The 12275-nt window shown below is 58.5% G+C and overlaps 1 protein-coding gene across 2 annotated transcripts; it reads right to left on the bottom strand.

Moving 5' to 3' along the window:
• KLHDC7A (kelch domain containing 7A) lies at positions 565-11748 on the bottom strand. 2 transcript variants are annotated; one of them, XM_018054734.1, is made up of 3 exons: positions 4820-11748; positions 1360-2210; positions 565-813 (listed from the first exon to the last, which is right to left on the bottom strand). In XM_018054734.1, the coding sequence occupies exon 1, from the start codon at positions 8627-8629 to the stop codon at positions 6239-6241; it is 2391 nt and encodes a 796-aa protein (XP_017910223.1). In that variant the 5' UTR covers positions 8630-11748; the 3' UTR covers positions 565-813; positions 1360-2210; positions 4820-6238. The 2 variants fall into 2 exon arrangements, with proteins under 2 accessions (XP_017910223.1, XP_017910222.1); XM_018054733.1 differs by lacking the exon at positions 565-813 and having other exon boundaries at positions 849-2210.

Genomic DNA, 12275 nt, shown 5'->3' with positions numbered 1-12275 from the left:
CAAGCTATTAAAAGCAAGTATCGGGGATTCCCTGGCAGTCCAGTGGTTAAGACTCAGTGTTTTCATTGCGGTGGCCCAGGTTCAATCTCTAGTCAGGGAACTAAAACTCCAGAAGCTGTATGGTGCAGCTAAAACATAGGAGAACATTATATTAAATGGGAGAAAGTAAGTGCAGAAGAATACATACATATTAAAAAAAAAAAAGGAAGTCTCATGGCCAGATCAAGGGTGGAGAAATTGATGGAAAGGGGAGAATTTGGCCCGTTTTGCCATCTACTAGGTTGTTTTGAGCCTAAAATGAAGTCATATAAGCACAGCGCCTGCATGTGTGCGTGCTAAGTCACTTCAGTTGTGTCCAACTCTACGCGACCCTATGACTGTGGCCCACCAGGCTCCTCTGTCCATGGGATTCTCCAGGCAAGAATTCTGGAGCTGGTTGCCATGCCCTCCTCCAGGGGATCTTCACAAACCAGATATCGAAGCCACATCTCGTATGTCCCCTGCATTGGCAGGTGGGTTCTTTACCCCCAGCGCCATTAGTACTCAATAAATGTATTGACAATGATTGCTTTCTCTCCTCCAATTTTTTAATAACAAGGACAGATTTTAGAATAGGTCTCAAATAATCACTTTCAATTTTGTGAAATGTCCTGCCTCCATTTCCTCCCCTGTATTATGAGGATAATCACTTCCAGGCAGAGATGTTCCGAGAAGGACTTGATGAGGGAATGATGGCTAAGGGTTTGCGCAGGGCGCGGAGTGGGGGAATGTGGCCGTCATCGTTGGTACTAGATCCGTGTCTCCACTGCCTCCCTGCACACACAGAAAAAGGCGACCAAGACTCGATCACTTTTCATTTTTGTTTTATTTTGGCCCACATCCCACTTGTCAAAACACCTGAGTCTGCCTGGGAGCTGTTTTTAGAGGCTCGCCCTGCGGCGGCCCTCTCTTCTGGCTCCCCAGCTGCCTGTCCCCTCGTCTCCTACCCCTGGGGGCACCGCCTCCCTTTGCCTTTCAGCACAATCTGTCCACCCAGCCTCCTGTCTGCCCGGGAGGCTCCTCCTGGCAGGGCCACAGCCTCAGGGGGCTCTGAGGGTGACCCTGGGGCCACAGGTGGCTTCCAGGAAGGATGAGAAAGATGGGAAGTGCTGGCACCTGACTGGCTCGATGATCTGCAGGCCAGACACAGCGCATGGGCCTCCCAGGCACTCTGAGGGGCTCCTGCCCTCCCGTCTGTACCATCTTCTCAAGGTTTCCAGGGGCTCCGAGCAGCCTCTGGCGCTCTTCACTGCTGTCGGATGCCCTGGGGAAATGCCTAATGCTTTGAGTCTGGGAAACTCAGGTCAGCCAGTCACTCACCCTGTTAAAGGACCGCAGAGGTTCATCTCAAAGCCCGGATGGTCTATGCATAGCTTGAGCCTCCTTCCCCAGTCCCTAGACCTTGTCAAACAAGATGGGGCGTCTGGAGCTTAAATGTCAGACGACCTCCTTCCACGGGACCAGGCCAGTGAGAAACGGCAGTGGGTGTATGAGGGATCCCTCCCCTGAGCTGGCTTACAGCAGCCTCCCTGCAGAAGACGATGCTGCTTCTGGGACCGACCGTGGAGCAGCCCCTGGACCAGTCCTTACAGCTCCGCTGGAGGCTGGTGGTGGCAAACCCTTTTGACAGGTGCAGGTGTGGAGGGTCGGAGAGCTGCAGACGGTTTCTTCTGAGTTCCAGTTTTAAGGATAGAGCATCATCGGCCGGTGGGGGACGGACAGGGATGAGGGGCAGGAGACAGCGGACGCCACGTCCTTGGCTCTGTGCTTCACGGCAGAGGAAGGGAAAGGACGCTGTGCTGAGTCGGCAGGCCAGGGTCAAGGATGCTTTTCAGGAGACTGGGGGTCTTTAGCAAGTGTCCTTGTGCTCACTGAGCCTCACTCTTCTCACTTGTAAACTGGGCTTGTGAGGGGAGGCGTAAAAAGCGAGCGCTCACTGCCTGGCATGTAGGGCGGGAACCCTTGTCTTGCATTCTAGCTCCAGGAATCCCCCAGGGCAGCAGGGCCTCCGGCCTCGCCCTTCCCACTGGCCATTCTCAAGGGCAGCTCTGTGCCCTGCAGCAAGAGTGGAACCCAGGCCCCAGGCAGGCAACGGCTGCGGTTGCTATGGTTGTTTCCGCAACCTGGTTCTTCCAGACGGAACCGCTTCTCTTGTAAATATTGATGGAGGCCTCAGACAGAGAGGAACGGAAAACAAAGGGCGCTTTATTTATGACAGAAAAAGAAACCAACAGGGAAAAAAAAAATCTACAGCCCTGACGGAGGGGGGAATGTTTAAATAAACCATGGCAGGTCCACTGGATGGAATATTGTGCAACTATTGAAATGATGTTTACCGAGGGTTTGTAATAACACGGGAAAATGCTTATTCTATAAAGCTAAGTTTAAAAAAAAAGGAAGCAACTGAATTGTATATTCAGCATAATCACACCGAGGCAAAAATCAAGCCAAAGAAAAATCACACGCAGGAAAACAGACCGGAGGGACCCACACCACAGCGGGGGTTTGTCTTTGGGTAGAAAATTGGGGAGATTTTCTAATACCTTTCTCTATTTTCCAATTTTTTTCTATAATGGCATGGTTGGCCTAATGTGCAAAACAACTCAAAGCTAAGGTTTTTGTTTCTGTTTTCCTAAAGAAGAACGAACTCACATTAGGAAAGAAGGACAGATGAGCCACGGAGAAGCCAAGCAACACAGAGGCCACTCTGAGGCCGAGGGCGAGAGGACAACGGGATGGCTGTTACAGAGGCCAGTGGAGGTCCTGGGGTCTGCCAGCACGGAGCCACGCGGGCTGGCTGACGCCCCGCACGAATTCAGATGGCGCATCTGTGTGTTATTCTGACCCTCCCCCCTAAATGTGATACTTCCCTGGTGGCTCAGACGGTAAAGCGTCTGCCTACAACGCGGGAGACCTGGGTTCGATCCCTGGGTCAGGAAGATCCCCTGGAGAAGGAAATGACAACCCGCTCCAGTACTCTTGCCTGGAAAATTCCATAGACGGAGGAGCCTGGTGGGCTACAGTCCTTGGGGTCGCAAAGAGTCGGACACGACTGAGCGACTTCAGTACCTAAACATGCAAACTCTGCTTCTCTCTGGGGAATGTAGCTTACCTCCAGCCAAGGCCCCTCTCTCATGAATGTCAGTGTAACGGGATTCTCTCCTTTATAGGTAAAGGCGGAAGCAGAAGAGCTGGGCTCCTGCCCCCTTCACACACCAAGACGGAGCGCCTGGGGGGCAGTCCTGCTCCCCGCCCCCACTGGCGGGGCAAAGCCCTTCGGAGGCAGGCCCACCCTCCCGCCCGGAGCCCTGGTCTCTGCACCTCCAGGACGTCCTCTCAGGGCTCTGCACAGCCTCGACCCCTCAGGGCTCTGCACAGCCTCGACCCCTCAGGGAGCCTGATCACACCACCGCCGCCCCTCCTCCTCTCCCTCCGTGGACCGTGCGCAGCATGGGTGCTGCTTGTTTACGGACTTGCTCTCTTTTTCTTTTAACTGCCTGTTTTCTACAGCTAGAGCGTGAGCTCCATGAGGACAGGGACATGCTGCGTCTCTAGCACCTGGAGTACCGCCTGGTTGAAACATTCTGTAAATGAACCCTGGGGCTTCCCCGGCGGCTCAGTGCTAAAGAATCTGCCTGCCAATGGAGGAGACCTGGGTTCCATCCTGGGTGGAGAAGATCCCCTGGAGAAGGAAATGGCAACCTGCTCCAGTGTTCTTGCCTGGGAAATCCCACGGACAGAGGAGCCTGGCAGGCTACAGTCCATGGGGTCGCAAAACAGTCGGACACGACTGAACAACGACAAAATGAACCCTGACTGTCACAGCCCCGGGGGCTCTGTAGCCCCCGAACTGCCTTGCCCTGACACTACGGCCCTGACGGCTTTCATCCCTAAATCCAGCTCTGGAGGCCCAAGCCAGAAACGCACTAGCCCTGATCTGCTGGTGATGACTTCCTGGGGCCCTGGGCTGAAGTAGTTCTGAGGCCGTGGAAAGAGCCCAGCAAGAAAGGACATGGCGATCGTCAGCGATGTCTGCCGCGGGAGCGCAGCAGGCAGACGAGACGCGCGGCCCCATTCTGTCTCAGCCTCAGCCGGAGTCTCAGCTCTCCCTTGGCCACGAAGAACACAGCCACCACCACTGGGTCTAGAACCAGCTTCGCTGCTTTACCCCTTGACCGTTTCTCCAGTCCCTGCCGTATGTATGGGGCAGGCTTCTGAAGGTTTTCCCAGAGCGAGCCCTAGCTCTCACCCTTGGCGTGGAGCCTTCCCCCACACCCCACCCAGCTCGGCTGAGGTCTTATCCTCTGCCTGGCTCCTTATCGGAGGCCTGCCCCTGGCCTCGATCTGGCTCTGCCTGTTCCGGCTCCCAGATGGGGCTCTCCACCCTTTCCCCTGCCCGGCATCACGTCTCCCCTCCCCCCGGGTCCCGGGAGGTCCATGACCGCGTGCTGACTCTGAACTTGAGCATGGCCTTGGTGGTGGAGGGGGTTTGGAGAGGAGGTCACTCTCCCAGGCTCCAGCCACAGTCTCAGCTATCTTTCCTCCCCCAGAGTCCAGCCTAGAAATAAACGAAGCTGCCTCACCTCCCAAGCCCTAGAGTAGGGAAGGTAGGCTTCTGTGGTCCAAGGAGAGGCTTCATCTCTACACCAACCTCCTCTGCTTCTTTGTTCCAACCCCGCCTCTTCCAGAAAGACCCCCCAGCTCAGCCCCGGCAGCTGCAGTGACGCAGGCTCCTGCCAGGATCCCCTGGGACTGGGAAGCGCTTTCCACAGGTGCTCACCTTTATCCCCCAGGCAGAGAAGGACACGGATTGCTCTTCCCATTTTCAACACAGGGATGCCAAAGTCTGAGCACTCCCATCTCCCCACCTGTCAGGCCCGCCGTGGCGCACCTGCCTTCTCGTCTTTCCTGATGCCGCCACTCACTTTAGAAGTAGTCCCGGCTCTCCTGGCTTCCGGCTGGTACCAAGAGCACGACTGCTTTCCTGTCGGTATACGCATCTCCCTTGGAGATGGAACAGGGCCAAGGTAATACACTAGACTAGTCTCTCTCCCCTCCTTCTGGGAAGAAAAGGTAACTTCTCAAGGGTGGAAGCTTTCCTCCCTCCGAGAATTTGCCAAACCTGATGTGAAAGGAGGGCCCAGCCTCCCGGTGTAGCAGGAGAGCTTGCTGGTCCCTCAGCTCCACCGTGGGCCTGCCCCTCCCTGGCCTGCTCCTGTCTGATGAGGCAGACCAGGCGACCACAGGCACAGGGAAGGCAAAGGGTGCCATCCCCTCTCACACCCTGGAAGGGCTGCCCCCAGCTCCCACGGTGAGGGCTGGGTTGCACGAGTGGCTGGACTGTGAAGGGTTCTGAGATCTGGGGAGAGAGTGCGGTGGCCAAACAACAATGGGCCCAGCAGGAGGGTGGCCCTTGGATCACTTTTTTTTTTTTTCCTTGCCATCAACTGTATTCTCCGTAGACCCTGCAAACAGATGTGCCTTTATAAACGGACGCTAAACATGGAGGCTTCTCCTCTTTCCAGTATACTGGAATTCCATGTAACGAGAAAAAGCAAAGCAGGCTTTGGTCAATTCACTCCGCAGGCAAGAGTTCCCGTGGGCGGCTTCAACTGGCCCTCTGCTGCTCCTCCAGCCATCGCTCCCTCTGGCTGGGCCCCCTGGGGCTCCCCGGGCTTGTCCTAGTCCTGCTGAACAGCCCCCCTTGATTTTCTCCACCTGTGTGTGTGTCCCAGGTGCTTCTGGAGGTTGGGGCTCAGTGCCCAAAGGTTAGGAAGAGGCCATGCTGGCTTAGAGAGGGCTGCCCCAGATTCAGCAGGGTCAGCTTGAGGGGTCACTGGGAGTCAAAAAACCTCTGGAACTGTGCCTGTGATAAGGCTGTGCCCCTGAACTTTGCTGGGGTCCTGGTACCCCCTCCCCACCAAATTCAGTCCTCAAGCAAGATGGTGGCCAACCCTGCAGATGTGGGCACCCTGGGCCTCAGAGCATCAGTCCTCAGTCTCATTTTCACACTAGGGCTGCTGCCCAGAGAGGGCAAGACGCAGCTAAGAAGCCCAGACCGTGGAGCAGGTGGGGTTGAAATTCACCTCTTGCCGGCCAGATTCCCCTGCGCCCCGATCGCCCAGAAATGGCCCATGCCGCGATGGGTAGGGGTTGTTTTTCCGTCTAGTCTTGCAGAAGGAGCCCAGCAGATGGGCTGCTAGACCCTGGTCTGGGGCACATCAGGACCGGGCAAGGTCAGGACGGTGGGCAGGAGGGTGCCCTGCGGGGAGGGGAAGGCCTGCAGCATTTCGGGCACAAACCTGGGCGAGATGCGGTCGGCCAGGAAGCGCAGCGTGCGCCGGCGCCCCACGCAGTAGACGAGCTCGCCCACCACGGCGCACTGGAAGGCGTCGGGGTGCGGCGTCCGGTACGTGGCGCACTCGTACCAGAGGCGGGCGCTGGCGCTGCAGCGGTACACGCTGATGCCCAGGCTGCGGTTGAGGTCGAAGCGATAGAGGAAGCCTCTGACCGCCACCATCTCGGCCGTGCGGTCCCTGCCTCCCCCGGTGGGCGCGGCGCGCCAGCGCTGCTCCCGGGCGGAGAAGCGGAGCAGCAGGTAGCGCAGCGAGCCCCCGGTGACGAAGAGCTCGCCCCCGCTCGCCGCCGCCGTGTGCGCCAGGGCGAAGGTGTCGTTGGGCAGCGGCGGCGCAAAGGTCCAGCGGTCCAGGCGGGGGTCGTAGCGTTCCACCGTGTTCAGACACTCGCCCCCGACGGCGTACAGCTGCCCGTCCAGGGCCACCAGCCGGCAGTGCGGCCGCGCCTGGTTCAGGGGGCACACCTCGCTCCAGATGCCCGTCAGCGGGTTGTAGCAGAAGACGCGCTTGGAGGGCTGGCGCCCCGAGCCCTGGCAGCCCGACACCAGGAAGAGGTAATTGAAGAGGCTGCAGATGGCGCAGCCCCGGGACACAGCCTCGGGCGGCAGGCGGGCCAGCGGGCGCCAGGCGTCCTGCTCATCATCGTAGCAGCAGAGGCGGCCGGAGCCTTCCTGGGGGCACACGTCGGCCACCACTAGGTGCTTGCGCCCCCGGAGCCGGCGCTGGAGGACCAGCTCCCGCTCCGCCCCGCTCAGGCACCCGTAGACGTCTGGGCTCCGCAGGACCTGGAGGTAGTTGTCACTCATCACCTTGTAGGCGGCCTCCTTCAGGGGCTCCAGCTTCTTCCTCTTGGCAAAGGTCAGCGCCTCGTAGCAATTGCCCAGATCCAGGTGGACCTCTGGGGCTGATCCAGGGCTGAGCGGGGGGTGGAAGAAATTGGTGCCAGCCACAGAGTGCACGTAGGGCTTCCCGCGGCTTCCGGCTGAGCTGGACTCAGGAGAATCCTGGGACATGGGGCAGGTGGGCGCGGCTCTCTGGTCTGGGCAGGATGGAGCAGCCTCCCCAAAGCCGTCGAGCTGCAGCTGAAGCTCTGGGTTCTCCACGATCTGAAGGAGGCTCTCCTTGCGGCTGAAGCCTCGCGTGGAGCGGGAGGGGTCAGACTGGCGGGAGGCGGCCGTCTCCAGTCCGCCTTCTCCGTCATCGTCGGGCGGTCCAGACGCTGTCCTTGTTCCCAGGGGGCCTGACACTGACTCAGGGGCTGGAGCCCCTGCTGGGGCAGCTGTTGGGGAGGCTAGCCTGCTCCTGGAGGTGGCCTGAGAGGTGGACTCCACATAGTAATCGTACACCTTGCCCTTCAGCCTGGGCCTGATCCCCTCCAGCTTCTCCGGTATGAAATTCTCCTCTACTCGAACCCGGGCCACAGACGAGAAGGTGTAGGAGGTGTCGGAGGCGCCCTCCTGCTGACGCAGGGCCAGGCCCAGGTCCGAGGCAGCCTGGAGGGCCCCTGCCTCCTCCCTGTGGACCCCTGACGCGTGGGTAAAGACCCAGCTGTTGTTCATGTCACACCGGCCTTCACAGTGGGCCGCCTGACCTTCACAGGGGGATTCCTGCTCCCCGCTCCCTGGATGCTTGGGGAGTCCACTGTCCTGCCCGGGAGCGAGCTCACCACCCACACGGCCGCTCTCCACAGCAGGGAGGCCAGCTGGGGAGTTTGGGGCTTTGCTGCACTGATCGGGGCAATGGGGCAGCTCGGGCTTACCGTCCACAGCTGTTCCAGCTTCCTGGCCTCCGCACCGAGGAGCTGGCAGGTCAGAGTCCGGGCGCTGCCCAGCGTGCTCCTCTCCAGCACGTTTCCTTCCAGCTTTCCTAGCCTCTCCAGCTTCTGAGACTGCGGATGAACCTCCGGTGGCCGGGACTCTGGAGGCCTCCGTGTTCTCCCAGCTGCAGCCTGGCAGTCCTGTGGCCCCCTTGCTTCCCCTTCGGCGTCTCAGGTCCCACCGTGGTGCCCTGGGAACAGCCTCCTGGGCGGCAGGCTGCCTGGAGTCCCCTGCCTCCCCCTCGGCCTCGGCCTTGGTGTCCGTCCCCCGCGGTGGGGCCCGGGCTGGCCTGGACTTGTACAGCCTGTAGGCTGCAGTCAGCAGGAGCAGGGCAGCAGCGGACAGCACCAGCTGGCCCGTCAGCTGCATGTCCAGATGCCAGTCCTGGGCCTCTGCTCCTCCTCCTCTGGGGAGCATGTTCCCAAGCCGACCTGGGGCAGAGGAATGTCAAGAATCCGATTAATGATTGCCCAATAGGGGACGGTTCCTGGTTCCTGCTGGGCTGAGCGGGAGGGGGTTTGGGGCGAGCTCTGGCTGGGCCGGTGAAGAGTTGAAGCAAAGGTGACTTTTGAGCTGGCAGAGTTGGCCACCGAGGCCCAGGGCTGGCAGAGTGAGGTGGCTGGCCTCCCTGGGATCCTTCGGTGCTTTTCCCTGGGGGTGGGAGGCATCTGCCCGGAGGAGGCTGAGCTTGTGATCACCACCCACGCCAGCCGTGGCCGGAGGGGGCTTGGCACGTCCAGCGGGCTCTTGAAGAGGGAGGAAGCTCTCGGTCAAACAGTCGCCCGATGCTAGGGAACGCTCGGGGTGGGAGGCTGCTTTTGTACGTCCTGTTTTCGCTTTTGCAAATCCGCTGGGCTGGGAGGTTGGGTGTGGTGAGCTGCGGAGCAGGTGGAGCCACAGCAGGTGTGGTGAGAGGTCCTTCTGGGTCTGCGCTCTTCCTGTTGAGGTCGGTGGGTCCCCACGGCGGGGTCGGTCTGCAGGCAGCAGCCGGGGAGGCTGAGCTGGGAGCTGGGCCAAGCCCCCTGACCTGGCTCCTGAATGACTGCCCTCTTTCCCTGCCCGATGAGGTGCCTGAGAAAACCAGCCTTGGGGTTGGAGTTGGGGGAAAAACACGGCATTCGTACCTAGATCAGGGACAAACCCTTGGAACCAGACAGTCTCAGACGGTCAGAGGCTGCGGGAGTCTCACTCGCCTCCCGTCTCAGCAGCGCCTGGCTCTGCCGCTAAGCTGTGTGACCTCAGGCAAGTGAGCGCACCTCGCTCTGCCTCCGTTTCTCCATCTGAAAAGATAGGGGGAACAGCCCCTCGTAAGGTCGTGGTGAGAGCGAGACGGGTTGCTGTGTGTAAAGGGCGCAGGGCAGAGCTCCTGTGGAAAGGCTTTGTCCATGTCACCCACTCCTCTTTCTCACCGTCGGCGCCATCGTCATCGCGTGAATCGTCATCGGCTGGACCTTTGGAAGCACTGGTGTGACTCTGCCCCTCCCCAGACTCAGGGCCTTTCGGGGTCCCCAGAGGCCAGGACAGGGGTCTCAGCGTCACGCTGCCTATGGGTGCTGAGGGTGCCAGGTGGGTGGGCCCGCCGCTGCTGGGTCCCCCTATTCCAGAGACGCTGTCTCTCTCCACTTCCGAGTGTTGGCATCTAACTTAAAAAAGAGAATAAGAACCACTCTGTGGAGCAGACACAAGTTTGGAGGAATTTGGCTCCGAAGCCTTGACTCGAGGAGAAAATCGTGATTCCTTACGGTGCTGTTCACAGCTCCCCCGCACTCCCGTCTGTCTACCTGCCGCGATCACCTCCTGATGGCCGCGTGCGTGCTGCGATCTGGGCTGGGCCGACCCTCAGGGTCAGGTCACAGGCTGCCTCCTGTGCCTCCTGCCCGGCGCCTCCATCCTTCCGGCATCATCTTTTCTTTCCTTCTTGTTCTCCTGTTCTTCCTCTCGCCCCTCTCTGCCTTCATCGCGTGGGCTGTGGCTCCAGTACGCTCTGCTCTGCTTGCTGGATTCTACGTCTCCAGGGAAGCTCGACCTTGGGGCCTGAGGCACCACTGGGGCAAAAGCCAAGCTGACCGTGCCTTTCCCCGGGGAGGATGTGGGTGGACGCTCTGGACGACGCGGGTCTGTTGTCCACTGTCCCGTTTGGGGGAGGGGAATTGCGATCCCCTTTTTATGGCAGCTCCGAGGGCGGGTCAATTTGCCTGCAAACAAGGAGTTCTACCTTTTGTTTCCAGACTCCAGACTTTTACAGACCTAAGTTTGTCCAACAGGTATGACTGCTCTGGGAGTCAGACGTTTTCATCCTGTCCCACTGGTGACCTCTCTGAGAGAGTGTTGTTTCCTCTTTTTCCATCTCTGTCAAAATAGTGATTCACCATGATTGTTAGAAACACAGATTGCCAAGCTCCGCCCCCAGATTTTACGATTCAGTGGGTTCAGGGTGGCTTCCAGGAAATCTTCGGTTTTAAAAATCATCTCAGGCGATTCCGGTGGGTAGAGGAATGAAGTCAGTCGGTTTTGTTTACTCGTCTGCTGGTGATGGGGAGCAGTTGCCCTCTATACCGCCCAGGTGAGTATCGGGGAAGGGGAATGAGTCCCGGGTATTTTGCATGAGTGAGGTCTTCCTGGGCATCCACAGAGGTGGGTATTGTCATCACCTCATTTTACAGGTGGGGAAACGGAGGCTCAGAGAGATTATGCACCAATGTCAACAGAGGTTGTCAGTGGCAGAGGCTTGATTTATAGCCAGGTGTCTCTAACTGCAAGGCCCATTTGTCTTCCTCTGGGACGGAGAGGATGAGTTATAAAGGAGAGTAAAAATGATTTGTCCAGTGGTAAAATCAGGGCTTTGGAGACTGGCTTGGGGTCCCCCTGGAGCCAAGCTACCATTCCCGCAGGCAGGGCAGCTCTGCACATCTCCCTCCTATGAGAGGAGACTGCATACCCCCCTGGTGTGCTGCGGCCTGGCTTTGACCTCTCAGGCGCCACCAAGCGCACAGGGCCTCAGCCCCTTAGAGGGGCTGCTTCCCACCCAAGAAAGGCTTCATGTGTCCTGGAGTGCCACCCCTACAGCTCCGCCTTCAAGGCTTTAAGCAGACAGTTGCTCTTTCCATTTGAAACTGTGCTCCCAGATGTTATATGTAGCCACACCAGACCCCTGGGTGGCCGGGAGAAAGTGAAAGGGCCACTGGGAGGAGAAGACACAGTCCCAGCCCCAGGGAAGGGCCTCCCTGCAGATCTGGAAGCTGGTGCACACGCCTGCGATGCCTTCAAGCCGCAGCATATCACAACGGAAATATCAACAAGGTGACTTGTGGCAAAGTAAACCAGACTAGACTGGATGGCCAGGGAGTCTGGAGCAAGGGGCATCAGAAGAAAGGTCAGGAGAGAATTCCAGAAAGGTGTTTAGCCTTGAGTATGCATACAAAGAAAGAGGGGGCATAGACGGATTGACTGCGTGCGTATGTGCTAAGTCATTTCAGTCACGTTCAGCTCTGTGCAGCCCTGTGGACCGTATCTGCCAGGCTCCTCCGTCCATGGAATTCTTCAGGCAAGAATACTAGAGTGGGATGCTGTGACCTCCTCCGAGGGATCTTCCCAACACAGAGATGGAACGCAGGTATCCTGCATTTTAGGTGGATTCTTAACCTACTGAGCCACCTGGGAGGCCTGGACTGGTTGATTGATGTGACTGATACTTACCAGATGTTGGCTGTATACCGGGCCCTTATGCTGGGGTGCAGGGACCTGGGTGAAGGAGCATGAGGGTGGAGGGTAAGGTGGCACTGGTGTGAACCCTGGCTTGGCAATTCCTTCTTTGGAGGGTGGAGGTAACACCTGTGAAAGATCTGAGCACACAGGAGACCTTCGTTAACAGAGGCTCCCCCTGCACGCCCTCCATGTTGGTCCTCAGTGACCGCCGCTGCCCACGGTTGTTGTAAAGTATAGGCTTTAGTATTATTCGGGCAGGACGAGAAGGGGGCAACAGAGGATGAGATGGTCGGATGACATCACTGGCTCAATGGACATGAGTTTGAACAAACTCCAGGAGATGGTAAAGGACAGGGAA

This window comes from Capra hircus, chromosome 2 (assembly GCF_001704415.2).
Source record: "Capra hircus breed San Clemente chromosome 2, ASM170441v1, whole genome shotgun sequence".
NCBI classification, from domain to species: Eukaryota; Metazoa; Chordata; class Mammalia; order Artiodactyla; family Bovidae; genus Capra; species Capra hircus.
The sequence above is the reverse complement of the archived record's forward strand: the minus strand, read 5'-3'. Positions and strand labels throughout refer to the sequence as shown.